This window comes from Helicoverpa armigera, chromosome 26 (assembly GCF_030705265.1).
Source record: "Helicoverpa armigera isolate CAAS_96S chromosome 26, ASM3070526v1, whole genome shotgun sequence".
Lineage (NCBI taxonomy): Eukaryota > Metazoa > Arthropoda > Insecta > Lepidoptera > Noctuidae > Helicoverpa > Helicoverpa armigera.
The window spans coordinates 3,724,562-3,739,062 of NC_087145.1; the positions used below are offsets into that span (position 1 = coordinate 3,724,562).

Genomic DNA, 14,501 nt, shown 5'->3' on the forward strand with positions numbered 1-14,501 from the left:
ATTGCTATACAGGCTTATGAAATACTGGCATACTTGGCAAGACCAAGTTATTTCGAACAAAAATAATTAGCCTAACATTTTCCGAATTGGGGTCAACGTTCAGCTTCCAGTCTAACCAGATGTGGTTTAATAAAGGAAAATAATATACCAGCTGACTTAGTATATTATCAAAGGCTTACTGAAAATGCTGAGCTAAAATTATTCTGTGGTACTATTTAATGAATGCCTCATTAGTTTTTATTTGTCGTCTTTGTGGGACGCATTTTGGAAAGTTATAGGATAGGGAGAATCTGGAAATGAGTAAAGAGAGGAATGCGATTCAACAAACTGTGGATTCCGTAATATCGGACACGTAAGGAAAGTGGAGATCTAAGGGGGAGGCCTATGTTCAGAAGTAGACGTCCTATGGCTGAGATGATGATGATGATGTTGAAGGAAAGTGTGCGGGAAACCTACGATCATCAGTGCACGGCAATAGGCTAATATGATGAAGAACTCTAGTGCTTATATGATTATGATGAAAAACTGACAGCCCAAGCTATCGAATTTAAACTGTATCTGCCTAAATAACGGACACAGTAAATTATGTTGTTAGAGATATTTAAGTAAGTACCAAATCGCGTTTCTTTCAAGCGAATAATAATAGAGGTATACGCGAAAGGGCTTTGGCTATCTGAAAAATATTGCAAAATAAAAACGAGTTCTGAATTTTTGCTTGTTTGAGGCACTTTTTCGAAAGAGTTTACTTTTTAACTAAAAGAAAAGACTGCCGGCAGAATTATAAACTAAAAAGGCATGTAATTAAAAACTTAATCTAACAACCAGGTAACTTCATTCGCATATTTTAACTAAGTGCACCTTTTTAGATGCCACGTTACTTGTTTGTGAACAAAACAGTAAGGGGAAACTTTTAGGTAACTTTGAACCTCTTTGGAAAGTCCAGTTAAAATAACTATGGTGTTGTTAAGTTAAAACAAAGATAATGAGTTTATTATTCGGTAGAGTTTGTAGCTGTTTCTTTTTTGGTTTTACATTTTTTTTAAAGTCAGCTCAATATTTGTACTTATTAAGGAACATTATTTAAGTAGGTACCTATTATGGTCCGTCAAATTAATAAAAATGCTTACTTTGAAACTTTGTCGCAATCAGTTAAAAATTAAGTGACGACAGGAGCAAAAGTCATCCAAAATGATAATTTACTAATTCCCTATTCATAAGTATTGCAATAAAAAATAAATATATTTGGTTGGTTGCCCTTATTACCCTACCAGTACAATAAAATACTCCCTCCCGCGACTTTACCAAACATGTATTAACAATTATTACAGACAGTCCGAATTACAGTTAATTCTAACCATATTTACTATGTGTCATAAAAACTTTGCTACTTCAACAACGCCATAGCTAATCTCAACCATATATACAGCTTATTAAAGTTCAAAATTGTCCAACAGCGTTACATGAAATATTTCAGTTGGGAACAACGTCGTTTGCGGTTGTCGTAGTCCTTATTTTCTAGACCATAAGGTTGAAAATTGATTGTCTTTTCGTGTCCATGTTTTGTATGGATTAATAGGATAAGTTGTGAAGTCAAATCACGTAGCAATAATGATCGTGAGATTGTCTAACACTGTAGCTGGAATGCTTATTATTTATTGTGGCAACACTGGACTTAAACATCATGTATATTTTAACATTCATAAGCGAATCTTGTTGATATACTGCGAATTTCAATAACCTATCTGTTGTATTGTTTATTTGAGAAAACATAAGCCTCTATCTACTGTCAAAGCCCTATCTCTAGTAATTAAATCCACACATAGATTAGTTATTGAAATCCACACATATTGATTGGCACACCCTGTTATAGTTATCAAGAGGAACTAAAATATTTGTTCTTATGGAGCATCCAATTTGGTTATACATAAGTAAGTGGATTGGGTATCTAAATTAGACTATATATTTTTATAGCTTAAAACTCATTTAAATTCCATTAAAATTAATAACAACTGCATTCACCAACCCAAACTACACAACTCAAAAAAACGTAAAAACAAAACTTCGAAAGCGCGAACCGAAGGGAAAAAGAAATAAAAATAAAATAAAACCCGTATACATAATGAATGTTGAGGTGAATCAAACCCAAATGTATTCTTTTGATATTTAAATGTTCCACTAATGAAATGATCCCGAGGGATTGGCTGGATCGTACGGAAAATCCGATTCTCGAACTTTTTGAAAAGTCCGTTTTTTTGCGGTTATGCCGTTTTGTTATGTGGCTGTGATTAATAGAATAACTTTTTGTGTGTCGCGGACGGGACCCGAAATTAACCTAATTAGTAATATAGACAAAGGAATTAAATGCAATGAAATTATTTGCAAACGACAACTTATTTGATATCTCTAGGCAAATATTTTTGGACTAAATAAATTAAAATTTATTACACTTGGGAACAATTATTCCGGGTCAGCATCTAACAGAAGTTTTATTACCAAAACTGCGATGCCAACTTTATGTAATGAGGAATACATAAATCAAATTAGCTTATTTTTTATCAATGACCGTTAATTGTAAAATGCTCAGAGTCAATTGATAAATCTTTCCACATCTTTTCTACCAGACTAATTGGAAATACATCGAAAAGCAACCCTTTTCAAAATTATCTTACAATAAAACTGATATTTATCCGAATACAAGGTAAATTGATACAAAAAATACCAAATCATTTCCAAATATCCTGTTATAAGGAAAAAAATGATAATTGAAAAAAAAATACTTCGAAAATACCCAGAATAATGACAATATTGCCTTTTATATACCCATTATAATATGTAATTTATATTCAGCTACATAATATGTATAACAAAGTACGCATTTTCGTCCTAAGGGAATCATTATATTTTGTGGTATCTGTTATATTTTAGGAGAGGAAAACACGCAACCTCTTTATGAATACCTTTATGTATATATAACTAGCAATGTCCCGCGGGTTTACACACCATACAACTAATATTATACATGAAAGTTAGTACCTAGTTTTTATCTACACAATGTCGACTGCCTTTGGTAATTTTTTTTGGCCTTGCAGTGTAATTCGTTCACATTCACGAACAAAAAAATTATGTTTATTCTGTAAACAAATAAATTCTAGAAAATTTCTCAGAATTCAGCTCGTGACATAACTTTGCGTAGGTTTTAAAATAAAAAATAAATATTCTTTTTTATTTATTCTACCATTGCCTTTGTTTATGTATGCGGAAATATTCAAAGTTACTAAATAAACTCGAACAAAAGACACTCCTCATTTCACAGATTTTTCCAAAATATTTTTTCAAAAAATTCAATTCAACATGATGTCTTTTTGATCACATATTTCACATGACAGGACAATACACGTATTTTTATTTTGGCTTCTACAAAGTATTTGTTGCAAATTAAAATCGAGTTTCTCCTAGTAAGGCCTTAAAAACAGTAAAGAGAGCAATTTTTACTGGCTGCTCATAGGAACACGTTTTCCAATTAAAACTGAATTAAAAACCAAAGGAAGTGCTGTTTGTTCCTCCTGTATCTAGTCACGAAATTAATTTCATTGTTTACTTTGACTTCTTGCAACTTGACACTAAAACATTCTTTTGTTATAGAAATAATTGGTACCTTCTGTTCATCAATATTTGTATGAGAAATGGGAACAGTGTTTTCTGAATTGACTGTTCTGTGTTGAGAACGAATGCAAAGTTAATAGGAACTACTAAAAAGCATTTAACTAGAAAGTGATATAAAAATGTTATGTTTGTTCATTTATATTGCTAAAGTAGGTATAATATGTAGTTTATCAGTCGTGTTAGCTATATACGCAAGGTAATCAACAGTTTAACAAGGGGCTATCCGACTGTATATGTGGAAAAAGGTGTCCCGATATTGTTATGATGATTTCTAAAGAGCTTCTCAAAAATATAAGTAGGTAGACCTATTATAAATATACCTACCCATGTGATGATACCTTTCAATCGCGATCTATTATTGTCATGTAAACTCTGCCTTACCTGTAACAAAAATAAAGTGTGACGTTAAAATACAAACAAAGAAACTTTTTGAAAATCGGTTTAAAAACTCTAAAATCGTGAATAAATTATTCAACTTATAACTGACTAACAACCTATAACTGAATAGGTACATCAACATGCATAATTGCGCATGCATGCAAAAATTCACACCGGTGCAAAAGATTCTATCATTCCGTACATTTTTCCATAATACACCAGTAAACCTTTTCATGAAAGACTCCAAATTGAATATGACAGAACGTTGAAAACTGAAAATTTATGAAAAAATATGTAACCGGGTGGGGCAAACATGACACATTTGCATATAACACGTTATATTAAAAGCTTTGGGCATGAAATATCTACCCACGTACTTGTACGTACAAATATATTTATATGTCAAGTAATACCCAAACGAAAACACGAGGTTAAGCTGCAGTGACCGCGTTCAGTATAAGGATGGGTGATCTACTTTTTTTTTAACGACGTCTAAAATCATCAAATGACCCCTTCCACTGTGGGTTAGCAGCGGTGAGGGAGTGTCAGACTCTTACTGACTAAAAACCGTCGTGTTCCGTCTTAGGCCTTTTAAGTACCAGGGCCGCGGTAACTCTTTCGAACAATCCCGCAGCCCCGGTGTAGTCGGAGATCTACTGAATTCTTGATACTCTATGTGTAATCTAACCCCGCTTCAATTAACTAAGTGAGTGAGTACTACAATTTATTAAACGTTAAAATTCTTTATATTTTCTACTAACATAGCATGCTTCTTTTCCCGGGAAGTCTAGTTTTGTGGGATAACAAATCAAGGAGTTTTTTTCCGAGGTTGTTTTACGCTTTACATACTTACTTACATAGAATTGATAGGTTGCAACTGTGTCTTGGCATATGTGCGTATTTCTTTACCTAATCCCTGGACCAATATGGGGCGTACCTACCTTTTAAGTTATACTTATGTACAGAAAATGAATTTCATACAACACAATAAGCGTGTTAATAAAATGTATTCCTACAATAAAACTATCAAGCCATTCCTTTCAGCTGAACTGCAAGTTACACAAAACGATTATCACCACAACTGTTGCATTGATAAGATGACCATTTGGCGCGGAGGAACACCTGGGCTCGTATTATGACGCATTGTAGTGACTCAGATGGAAGAGATGAAGCTAGGCAAACGTATAGTAACGTCCCTTTCTTTCAATCGAATCTGGATCACGAGTAAATCGTCGTTTTATTGTTTCTAGTTTGTGCTGAGCTGTTAAAGGTTTGTTAGAAAGATATAAAGCTATAGATTGTATATATGTAAGAATATATATAAGAATAAAGTAGACCGAAACGCTCGGACCATGGGGCCCGAGTTCGCGGTTACTTTATAAGGACATCGCGAAAAGGCTTGTCGACGCTTCGCGTGACCAGAGGGCTGGCTTATTCTTCGGACAAAGAATTAGCATTGCCATTCAACGTGGCAATGCAGCCAGTCTTCTGGGCACGTTTCCGGAGGACAGTGATGCGGAGGAATACTTCGACGCCTGATCGATGCTCTCTTATATTTTATGTTTTATGTTTATATATATTTTGTATATAGTATTTTATTTTTAGCCTTGTATAAAGATAAGTAGTTTAAGTTTGTATATATGTATAGTGTGTACATTGTAGAAATAGATTATAAAAATAAAAACATTTTTAGCGTAAAAAAAAAAAAAAAAAGTAGACCGGTTATATAACCATAACAAAAAAAAAGTCGTGGTGGCCTAGTGGGCAAAGAACCAACCTCTCAAGTATGAGGGCGCGGGTTCGATTCCAGGTCAGGCAAGTACCAATGCAACTTTTCTAAGTTTGTATGTACTTTCTAAGTATATCTTAGACACCATTGACTGTGTTTCGGATGGCACGTTAAACTGTAGGTCCCGGCTGTCATTGAACATCCTTGGCAGTCGTTACGGGTAGTCAGAAGCCTGTAAGTCTGACACCAGTCTAGCTAAGGGGTATTGGGTTGCCCGGGTAACTGGGTTGAGGAGGTCAGATAGGCAGTCGCTTCTTGTAAAGCACTGGTACCCAGCTGAATCCGGTTAGACTGGAAGCCGACCCCAACATAGTTTGGGAAAAAAGGCTAGGATGATGATTATATAACCATAACACAAGCTAATCAATAGCTTACCGTGTGGCCGACCGATCGTGCGTGAAAGGTGTCACGATATTTTTATTATTTTTGTTTTGGAACAACTTTGTTACAACTTTTTGCAAAAAAGGTTTGAGAAAAGATTTGAAATAAAACAAGTATTGAATGCAATTTAAAATGTTTATTAAAGAAAAATCAGAGCAAGTAGAAAAATTAAAAAAATATATTAAGACATTATTGACCCTTCACGGAGCAGTTGAAGGTCCCGGTTTAACAGACTCTTCAATTACTGAAGTGGCTTCCACTTCATATGTTTGTACACCCTGGGACGCATCATACACGAAATTACCATAATAATCACTGTCGAAAGCATCTTCTTCACATTCTTCTAAATCTTTATTATCTACAGAACCACTTCCCAAATTTTCCATAAGCTTCTCTATAACCAATTCCAATTTCTGGTCTTCATTGTAAATATTATTCTCAATTACCGCCATTTTTCGGTCTGCATCTAACCAAAAGTCTTCATTCAAATTCATATGAGCCACCAAAGTTGACTGGGAGGGTTGTAAATAGTTCTGAACATAGAAATCGTTCAGGGTATCACTGAAGTATTTTGTCTCAGCTAATTCAGGAGGTCGAAGAACCACATCGTGTCCAGCCGTTTTCAAGAATTCACAGAATCTGTACTTGGGTTTGCAATGCACTTTGTATTTTTGAACTAAAGAGAATAATTGTTGTCGGTGCATTGTAGCATCGCAAGGAATATCGTTAGCTTGTAACCACTGGATCATTTCATCTTTATGACTATGCGCATTAGGTAACTTGCAGTGGTTTAACTGTTCTATATCCATTGCTGCTCTATTCGATGTTTCTATTACAATAACCGATTTCGGTGGTATTAGATGAAGTTTATTTAGCAGCCAATGTTCCATACGTAGCCCTTTTGGAGGCAAGTATATATCGATCATACCCACCTGCGGAGATGCTACCAGAATCCTGTCTGAATCAAAGAAGTATGAAAGAGTCCGCTCCAAATGCACTATCACTCTATTTGCAGCTCTGTATTCTTTCATCTGCTGCAAGTATTTCATTCTGTTGTAAAACTGTTCGGTATTTTCAAGGAGTATATATCTATTGACTTTAGGTAGCCGCTTCCACATGAAGCCTAAATTGACCAAGTCTTCATCAAGGCATTGATATCCTTCCTGGTACAGCTGAGAGTTAAGATTTCTTACTTCTTCAATTATTGATCTTTTTGTGGGGACCTTTAGTCTGTTCACGTATTGGTTAAATATTATCCTCCTCATTTTCAGGAACGATAGACGAGGTGTCAAGTTATCATTCTTCATATGATTATGCTTGCACCAATAGGAAAATGGTTTGCTTGATTTCTTATTATTTTTTGTCAGTATGTCATTAATAATTGTCTCCTTAACTCCAGTGTATAAGCTAACTAGCTTGGATAATTCCTCAGGCTCTTTGGAAGAAACAGCAGGAGTTTTATAAATCCTTTGTGCAATATTTCGGGCAATCCGGAGTTTATCACATATTTTATTAGTTTCTTCCTCGGATAACATGTTGAATAGTTTACTCTGAAAAGAAAGATATTTTAAATGTTTGTGTTGTAGTACACTAAAAACAAAAATCTTAGCAGCGGTTAGCTACTTAACTAAACTAGCCCCCGTCAAAAACACGTGTACCCCTACTACTAGGGGTACACGTGTGTAGGTACTTTCTTAAATATCATTTTTATCCGGGTGCATAGCGCTCCCTGATATAAAATATAGCCTATATGCCACTTAGTGGTAGTGTAGCTTTTTAAGAGTGAAATATTTTTTTAAAAGTTTTAGTACTTTTGCAGTTTATAAGCATAATAAAAATATATAGGCTATATTTTATTCCAGTACGGAAAGTAGCCACGGAAAAACAACTAGTCTTTAAACACAAATAATTTTAACATATTTATTTAACATTAACAAACAATAACAGATATTTAAGTATCTATATTAAACTTATTCAGATAACATGCGATTAACTTTACTAGTTACCCTAACTAGATTCTATTCTAGTTACACAAACTTAAGCAAGCAAAATAGGTACCACTACACTACTAAGCACCGGCAACTGGTAAGATCTAGTTTGAAAGCGTAAACCATTGCATACAAAAAACAATAAATAAAACACTTACCTTAATAAGTTATTACAAAGCTTCCTTACGAGTTCCTTTCTGATAGTTATTACACAAAATAAAGCACTAAAAGTAATGTTTTTGAACAAATAAAGGGCTCAAAAACTTGACGTGCGTCTGCCTCCGAGTCACGTAGGCAACTGAGGGGTCGGACGAAGTGAGGCGAGGACGAGGCAGCGCGCGCGGTACAAGGGGAGAGGGTAGCGTCATACCGTTTCGTTATAAGCGCGTGTTGATTAGCGCTAAAACAAAATTTTTTAAAATACTTATATAAGTACCTTATAAAGTTAGGTATTAGATTACCGTATCAATCTTATCTTATCAGTTACGTAATTTGGCTAATCTAAAGTTGCCAGTTCAGTTGCGCAGTTGTGTTTGAGGTAAGTACAACAATCAAACTCCATTCATTTCCCGACTACTAAAAAGGGTTATTTTAACAACTGTTTGAAATTAGATTATATATTGCTATTTTTAGAATCGGCCCGCGCGGCGTTCTTGATCAACCGAATTCGCGACTCGCGAAGGCAAATAATTAATAATAAAAGAGATATCTAGCTACCAACAAATTACATTTTCAATAATGTCACACATGTTTTTATATGTAAATAAATAAATATTACCTACCTGTCTTATCATAAGACCCCGACAAAATATAGTCGAATTTTTTCTCAAATTAGATCAGTAGTTTCGGCTTCTTTTGGGTACAAACAAACAAAAAATTTTTACCCCTTTTTTATATTACTGTATAGATAAGATCAACCTCAAAATGGTCCATTTATATTTCCCCTGTAATCAAAGAGGCCACGACAGGTAGTCAAGGACTAACTTATATCCTACCCACTAGGGGTGGGTTACCCTCATCAAAAATGAAACACACGGGGAATGTCTACCAAACTAAGTTACTGTCTAATTGAAACTGTTTGGTCACTTTGTTACCATCGAAAAGGACAGTTAATTATTTACTTAGTAAGTAATTAAATGGTTCCTGGGTATTAGTTTTTCAGGAAGTTTTCGGGATTCGGAATAATTGATTGCTACGAATTGTTTTTCTGTTACTTTGGCTGGCCATCAAAAAGTCGGCCTGTCTTTGGTATCGTAGCTCTTAAACGGATGTTTTTTAGATAAAAGCTGGTATTCCATCTGTGTTCAATCACATTTCAATATAATTATAAGCCTTACTATTTAGCTATTTTGTCAACAGAGTGGTAAGAATAGCATAGACCATAAGGCGCATACGTTGATCTACTTAGTATAGTATTTTTTAAGTCTGTTAGAGATAACTCCAACTATAGATACATAATAATATTGGTTGGAGGATGTAGCCTTGTTTTCATATTGTTTATATTTTAAAAATAAAACAATGATTTATAAGAATAAAATTTTATTTCTAATATGATAAACATATCACAATAATATTAAATGTCAGGAATATTAAATCAATACCCAAGTTTAAGACAGGGTTAAAGTTTCCAATTAAGTACTAGAAAATACTGAAATTAGCAGCTTAGTATAAAAAAATAACAAGTAATTATTAAAAGTTATTCTGAATCTGAATCACTTGACGGCAAATCGGAATCATACGCCAGATTATTCGGCGGACACATTTGCATCGCCTTTTCTACATTATCTATCTCAGCATCAACAGCTTTATCCTTCTCCAAAATCAATTCTTCCTCATCAACGACAGACTGGAAAAATCTATCAAATTCTTCAGGATCTTCACTTAAAGTCTGAATAACATCATCGATCAATACTTCTATGCTGGAAGTCAAATCTCTCTTCGATTTCGATTGCGTTATTAAAGTTGGCATATTAATTCGTAATTGATCTATATAGAAAGCGGCTGGTGTCAACTTATTAATGCAATCAGGTATCCTCAGCACTGTATGTCCATGTGCTTTCAACAAATCATCAACTGCATAGTATTTCTTATTAACATCAGTATAATTTTCTACAAGCTCATATAACAAATGCTTAGACATCTCAGGATCATGTGGCACGTTGAAATAATTGAGCCAATCACAGATTTCCTTCTTATTACTGTATACAGTTGGCGCTCTTACCAATTCCTCGCAGTGGTGCTTATTATTATTAAGAACAATCACGCTAGGTTCCCGTAAAGACTTTAACAATACATTTTTGATCCATGTCATAAAAAATTGTTCATGATACGCGCCTTTGACATATTCGTGGCATTGCAAACCGTCATTCGATACAGCATAAATCATTCTAACCAGAGACTCATCAGAACGTAGCTTTTCTTGCTTCAAAGTCAAGATATTACATTTCTTATCTAAAATAGTTTCTTCAATAAAGTAGATAGGTCGCTTTTCCTTCCTAAGCGATTGAATATGTTTTAAGTAACAATACCTTTCGTAAATAACTTCAGGTTTTTCTGTAACTACGAAGGAACGTTCCGAAATTTGTTTCCACATAAAGCCATGTTTTAGTAGGTATTTTCTGAACTCTGCTATATCCATATACTTAGGCAATTTGTCCTCTAAACTTATAAACAGCTCGTAGGTCGAAGGCATCACTTTTTCTTCTAAGTAAAATATCACCAATCGATTGTAAACGACAGAACGATCAATTTGTATAGCTTTTACATGTATTTCCTCATCCCCACTTAAAGTCGCAAGTGCGTTCGTCACGTTGGGGTTGAGTCCAGTTAGCTCGAAAACCTTTGGTCTTAAACCTGGATCATCTTGACTTAACTTCTTTGCGACGCGCCGTATTATGTTCAACTTCTCTGGGCGGCTTTCTGGCTTGAAAGGTAAGATAATGCCACCAAGCGTAGGATCATCCATCTTGTATTAAAGTAATGTAGGCACAAAATAAAATTCACTACGGGGACGTGTGTTTATGCCGGAACACGCGGCGCAACTGTTTGCTTCGGCGGCAATGCGCGACGCGACTGCGCGAGACCGTGTGAGTGAACGAGACAGCAACATATCGCGTGGTTCGTTCCTCAACAATGACACAATGATGGTGCGCTCTCATAAATTGTGGTAAAAAAATCAAAGAGTATAAAAATGTGAGTATGAGTAGCTATATGTAATATATGTTATTATACCTAAATAGGATTGCCTGTTAAAAAAAGTTTAACAAACTACATACAGTCTACTTTCGCCTACCTAATGATGACTTAATATTTACTAAAACACAGTGAATCGAAATAACAAAATTGTATAAAGTCCACACAAAATTATCATTTCCTGTTTGTTTGTTAAGAAATATTGTTCAAAGCCATACTGCCCGAGGCAAGCAAATGGTTCGCATTTGTTAAATGTAATAAGAGCTACAAGATAATAGATTATAGATTACTCAATTAATAATCGCACAGCCTCTAGGCAGATGAGAAGCAACGGCGTAAAAATACACAAACAATTTATCTTTGTTTACATAAATATTTTTATCAATATGACAAAGATAATCTACAGATCCTATCTACCTACAGACCCTTTTCACTATCAACTGATGATGGTGATAAGTTCACTCTTTCACAACCATGAAAAACATAGTTACATTCATAGTTTTTTTATTAGTAAACATTCATATTTTGATATTAAGTATTTAGGTATATCTGTCGATTTTATAATTGTATGTGAATATATTTTTTCACAAGTACTTTGAAGGTTAAATCATTATATAAAATTCTAACTATAAAAATAGGTATCTAAAATTCCTAAAAAATCAAAACTTAATCTAACCGATCATAAATCGTTTCTTTTTAATATTTCAAATCACACATCTGTCATAATTTGTTTGACAGATCATTAGAGGCGGCCATTTATTTAGTTTTCAACGTTAAATAAATTAGGACTAGGTTTTTTGTCTTCATAATAAACCAATATGTAGTCAGTCATCTTTAAGTCTGAGCATTATGTCCTATTTTTAGCAAATAATTAACATAAATCATATGATTACTCTGCGGTTTCACTCGTATTTAGGTATATAAAACAAAGTCGTTTATTTATCTTTATAAGGTTTTAAACTATGATTTACGGAAATAGTTATTTCTACTGTAAAATGCGCGTTTAATTGTTTGTCTGTCGCTAGTAATAAAACAATAGAAAATCAATTGTTCTGTATATCTGCGCTCCTACATACGGTCGATAGTCGATATGATCACATCTAATTACCTACGTAACTTTATATTTTCCATGCCTTACATCAATTATTAAACAATAATTTGTCAATAACATGAGTTATTGTCAAAAATTCCGCACACTAATTTCGCACACGATGTTTACGGCCGTGACCCGAGCGGGGAAAGGGGCGCGGGAGGAGTACACTCGCGTAGCTTCGTGCGCTCGGCAACCGGTCAACAGGCGTTCGGGGACGTTCGGGTAACTTCGGCTCATCCAAGCCTTGCGCTTGCTTCGTTTTATCAAACAATAGGTTTGTGTTATCTTTAGGTTTCTTTTGGTATAGGTAGTATGAAATTAAATAATCTTTATTTACTTACTCTTAAAATTATTTTACAAAGACTAACTTACTTATTATGATATTTCGTGTGTGTAGGTGCGTAGTAAGTAGATAAGTAGGTACCTACCTAGGATGTTTCTGTTGATTAGACTGCCTTCTTCAGACCTAAGTACCTATGTAGGTATTACCTATTTATGCGTTACCTACCAATTTTTAACCTTATGATAATAGGAATAGAAAATGACTTGCCTTAGTTGACACAAGGCATGTGGTTAATTAATAAAATCCTACAGCCACCTAATACCTACCTATGTATTTTTAGGTAAGTACATTAAAGGCTCGAGCAGACCGGATGCGTATGCGTAACCACGCGCGTAGTCACGCGCGTAGTTACGGCGTAACCATGAAGGCTCGAGCAGACCGGATGCGTATGCGTAACCACTCATGGTTACGCCGTAACTACGCGCGTGACTACGCGCGTGGTTACGCATACGCATCCGGTCTGCTGGAGCCTTGAGTTGTAATGTATGGAAATGTATGAGACAGGCCACACCGCTTGCGTAACGACGCGCGTGTCTACGTTACGCAAGCGGTGTGGCCTGTCTCATACATTTCCATACATTACAACTCATGGTTACGCCGTAACTACGCGCGTGACTACGCGCGTGGTTACGCATACGCATCCGGTCTGCTCGAGCCTTAAATGTGTATGTTTACAAACTTATTTTCCTATTTATACATTTTTACCAAGCATCTAAAGAGCAATAGTTTTGTTGCTCGCAAGAAGAAACGGAATCAGTATTTTTTTAATCGCGTACTTAGACCTCGTTTTATTTTATAAAGGATACCTGATTCTATTATTGCAACAATGCTAACACAAAACAATTTTATTTCAAGCTTAGCTTACACCTTTTGCATACCATAAGATAACAAATCCACATTTTACCAATCCAATTTCAACTGTATACACTTACACTTAAGGTGCAAATTCTTTTGTAAGAAAATTCTGATGCGTGATTTCAGATTGTGGTTCAGAGGCCTGTAGTTCGCGGTTTTTAATTAACAGGAGGCAGAAGATTGTGTATCGGTTCGATTCCCGGTTAATGTAAAGCACAATCGATCGCCTGGACTTCGTAACGTGGCGTTGTTTTAATTAGTACTTGAATAATGTACTGCGGATGCGATTTTGCGATTTGCGATTTGCGACTGTTCGGAGTGTTCGACTTAATGGTTAAGTTTGTTTAAGTCGTGTTTAGATAATAATTAAAAGTGCTTTGTTTAATATTCGTGGAACAACTGGTGAATTTCTTTTGTTTACCCGTACCTTATGGGTACATATGAAACGATAACCTACCTTTGTATTTTTTTTAAATTAGGATGGTAAGAATATGCCTATCTTTTCAAGGTAGGCATATTATCATACATTATCATACCTGAGTACTTACTTAAGGTATACTTAATTCTCGCCAAACTACATATACAAGCGGTGCTCGGAAATTAGCTGCGAGCCGCCCAATAAGTTTAGCTTCAAGCTTCATCATCTGCCCAGCCTTTTCAACTATGTTGGGGTCGGCTTCCAGTCTAACCAGATGCATCTGAGTATCAGTGCTTTACAAGGAGCGACTGCCTACCTGACCTTCTCAACCCAGTTACCCGGGCAACCCAATACCTCTAGGTAAGACTGGTTGTCAGACTTACTGGCTTCTCCATACCAAG

At 35.1% G+C, this 14,501-nt stretch overlaps 2 protein-coding genes across 2 annotated transcripts in view; both read right to left on the reverse strand.

The window, feature by feature from the left end:
* LOC110372403 (uncharacterized) overlaps positions 1-14,501 on the reverse strand; it is a 562,146-nt gene that overhangs the window by 191,335 nt on the left and 356,310 nt on the right. The window lies entirely within an intron of this gene.
* Positions 6,398-8,489, reverse strand: LOC110372405 (uncharacterized). Its single transcript, XM_021329085.3, has 2 exons — positions 8,358-8,489; positions 6,398-7,761 (listed from the first exon to the last, which is right to left on the reverse strand). The coding sequence occupies exon 2, from the start codon at positions 7,744-7,746 to the stop codon at positions 6,412-6,414; it is 1,335 nt and encodes a 444-aa protein (XP_021184760.3). The 5' UTR covers positions 7,747-7,761; positions 8,358-8,489; the 3' UTR covers positions 6,398-6,411.

Excerpts from the sequence above, each read along its gene's own strand:
- LOC110372405 (XM_021329085.3), bottom strand. The coding sequence starts at position 7,746 with ATGTTATCCGAGGAAGAAACTAATAAAATATGTGATAAACTCCGGATT.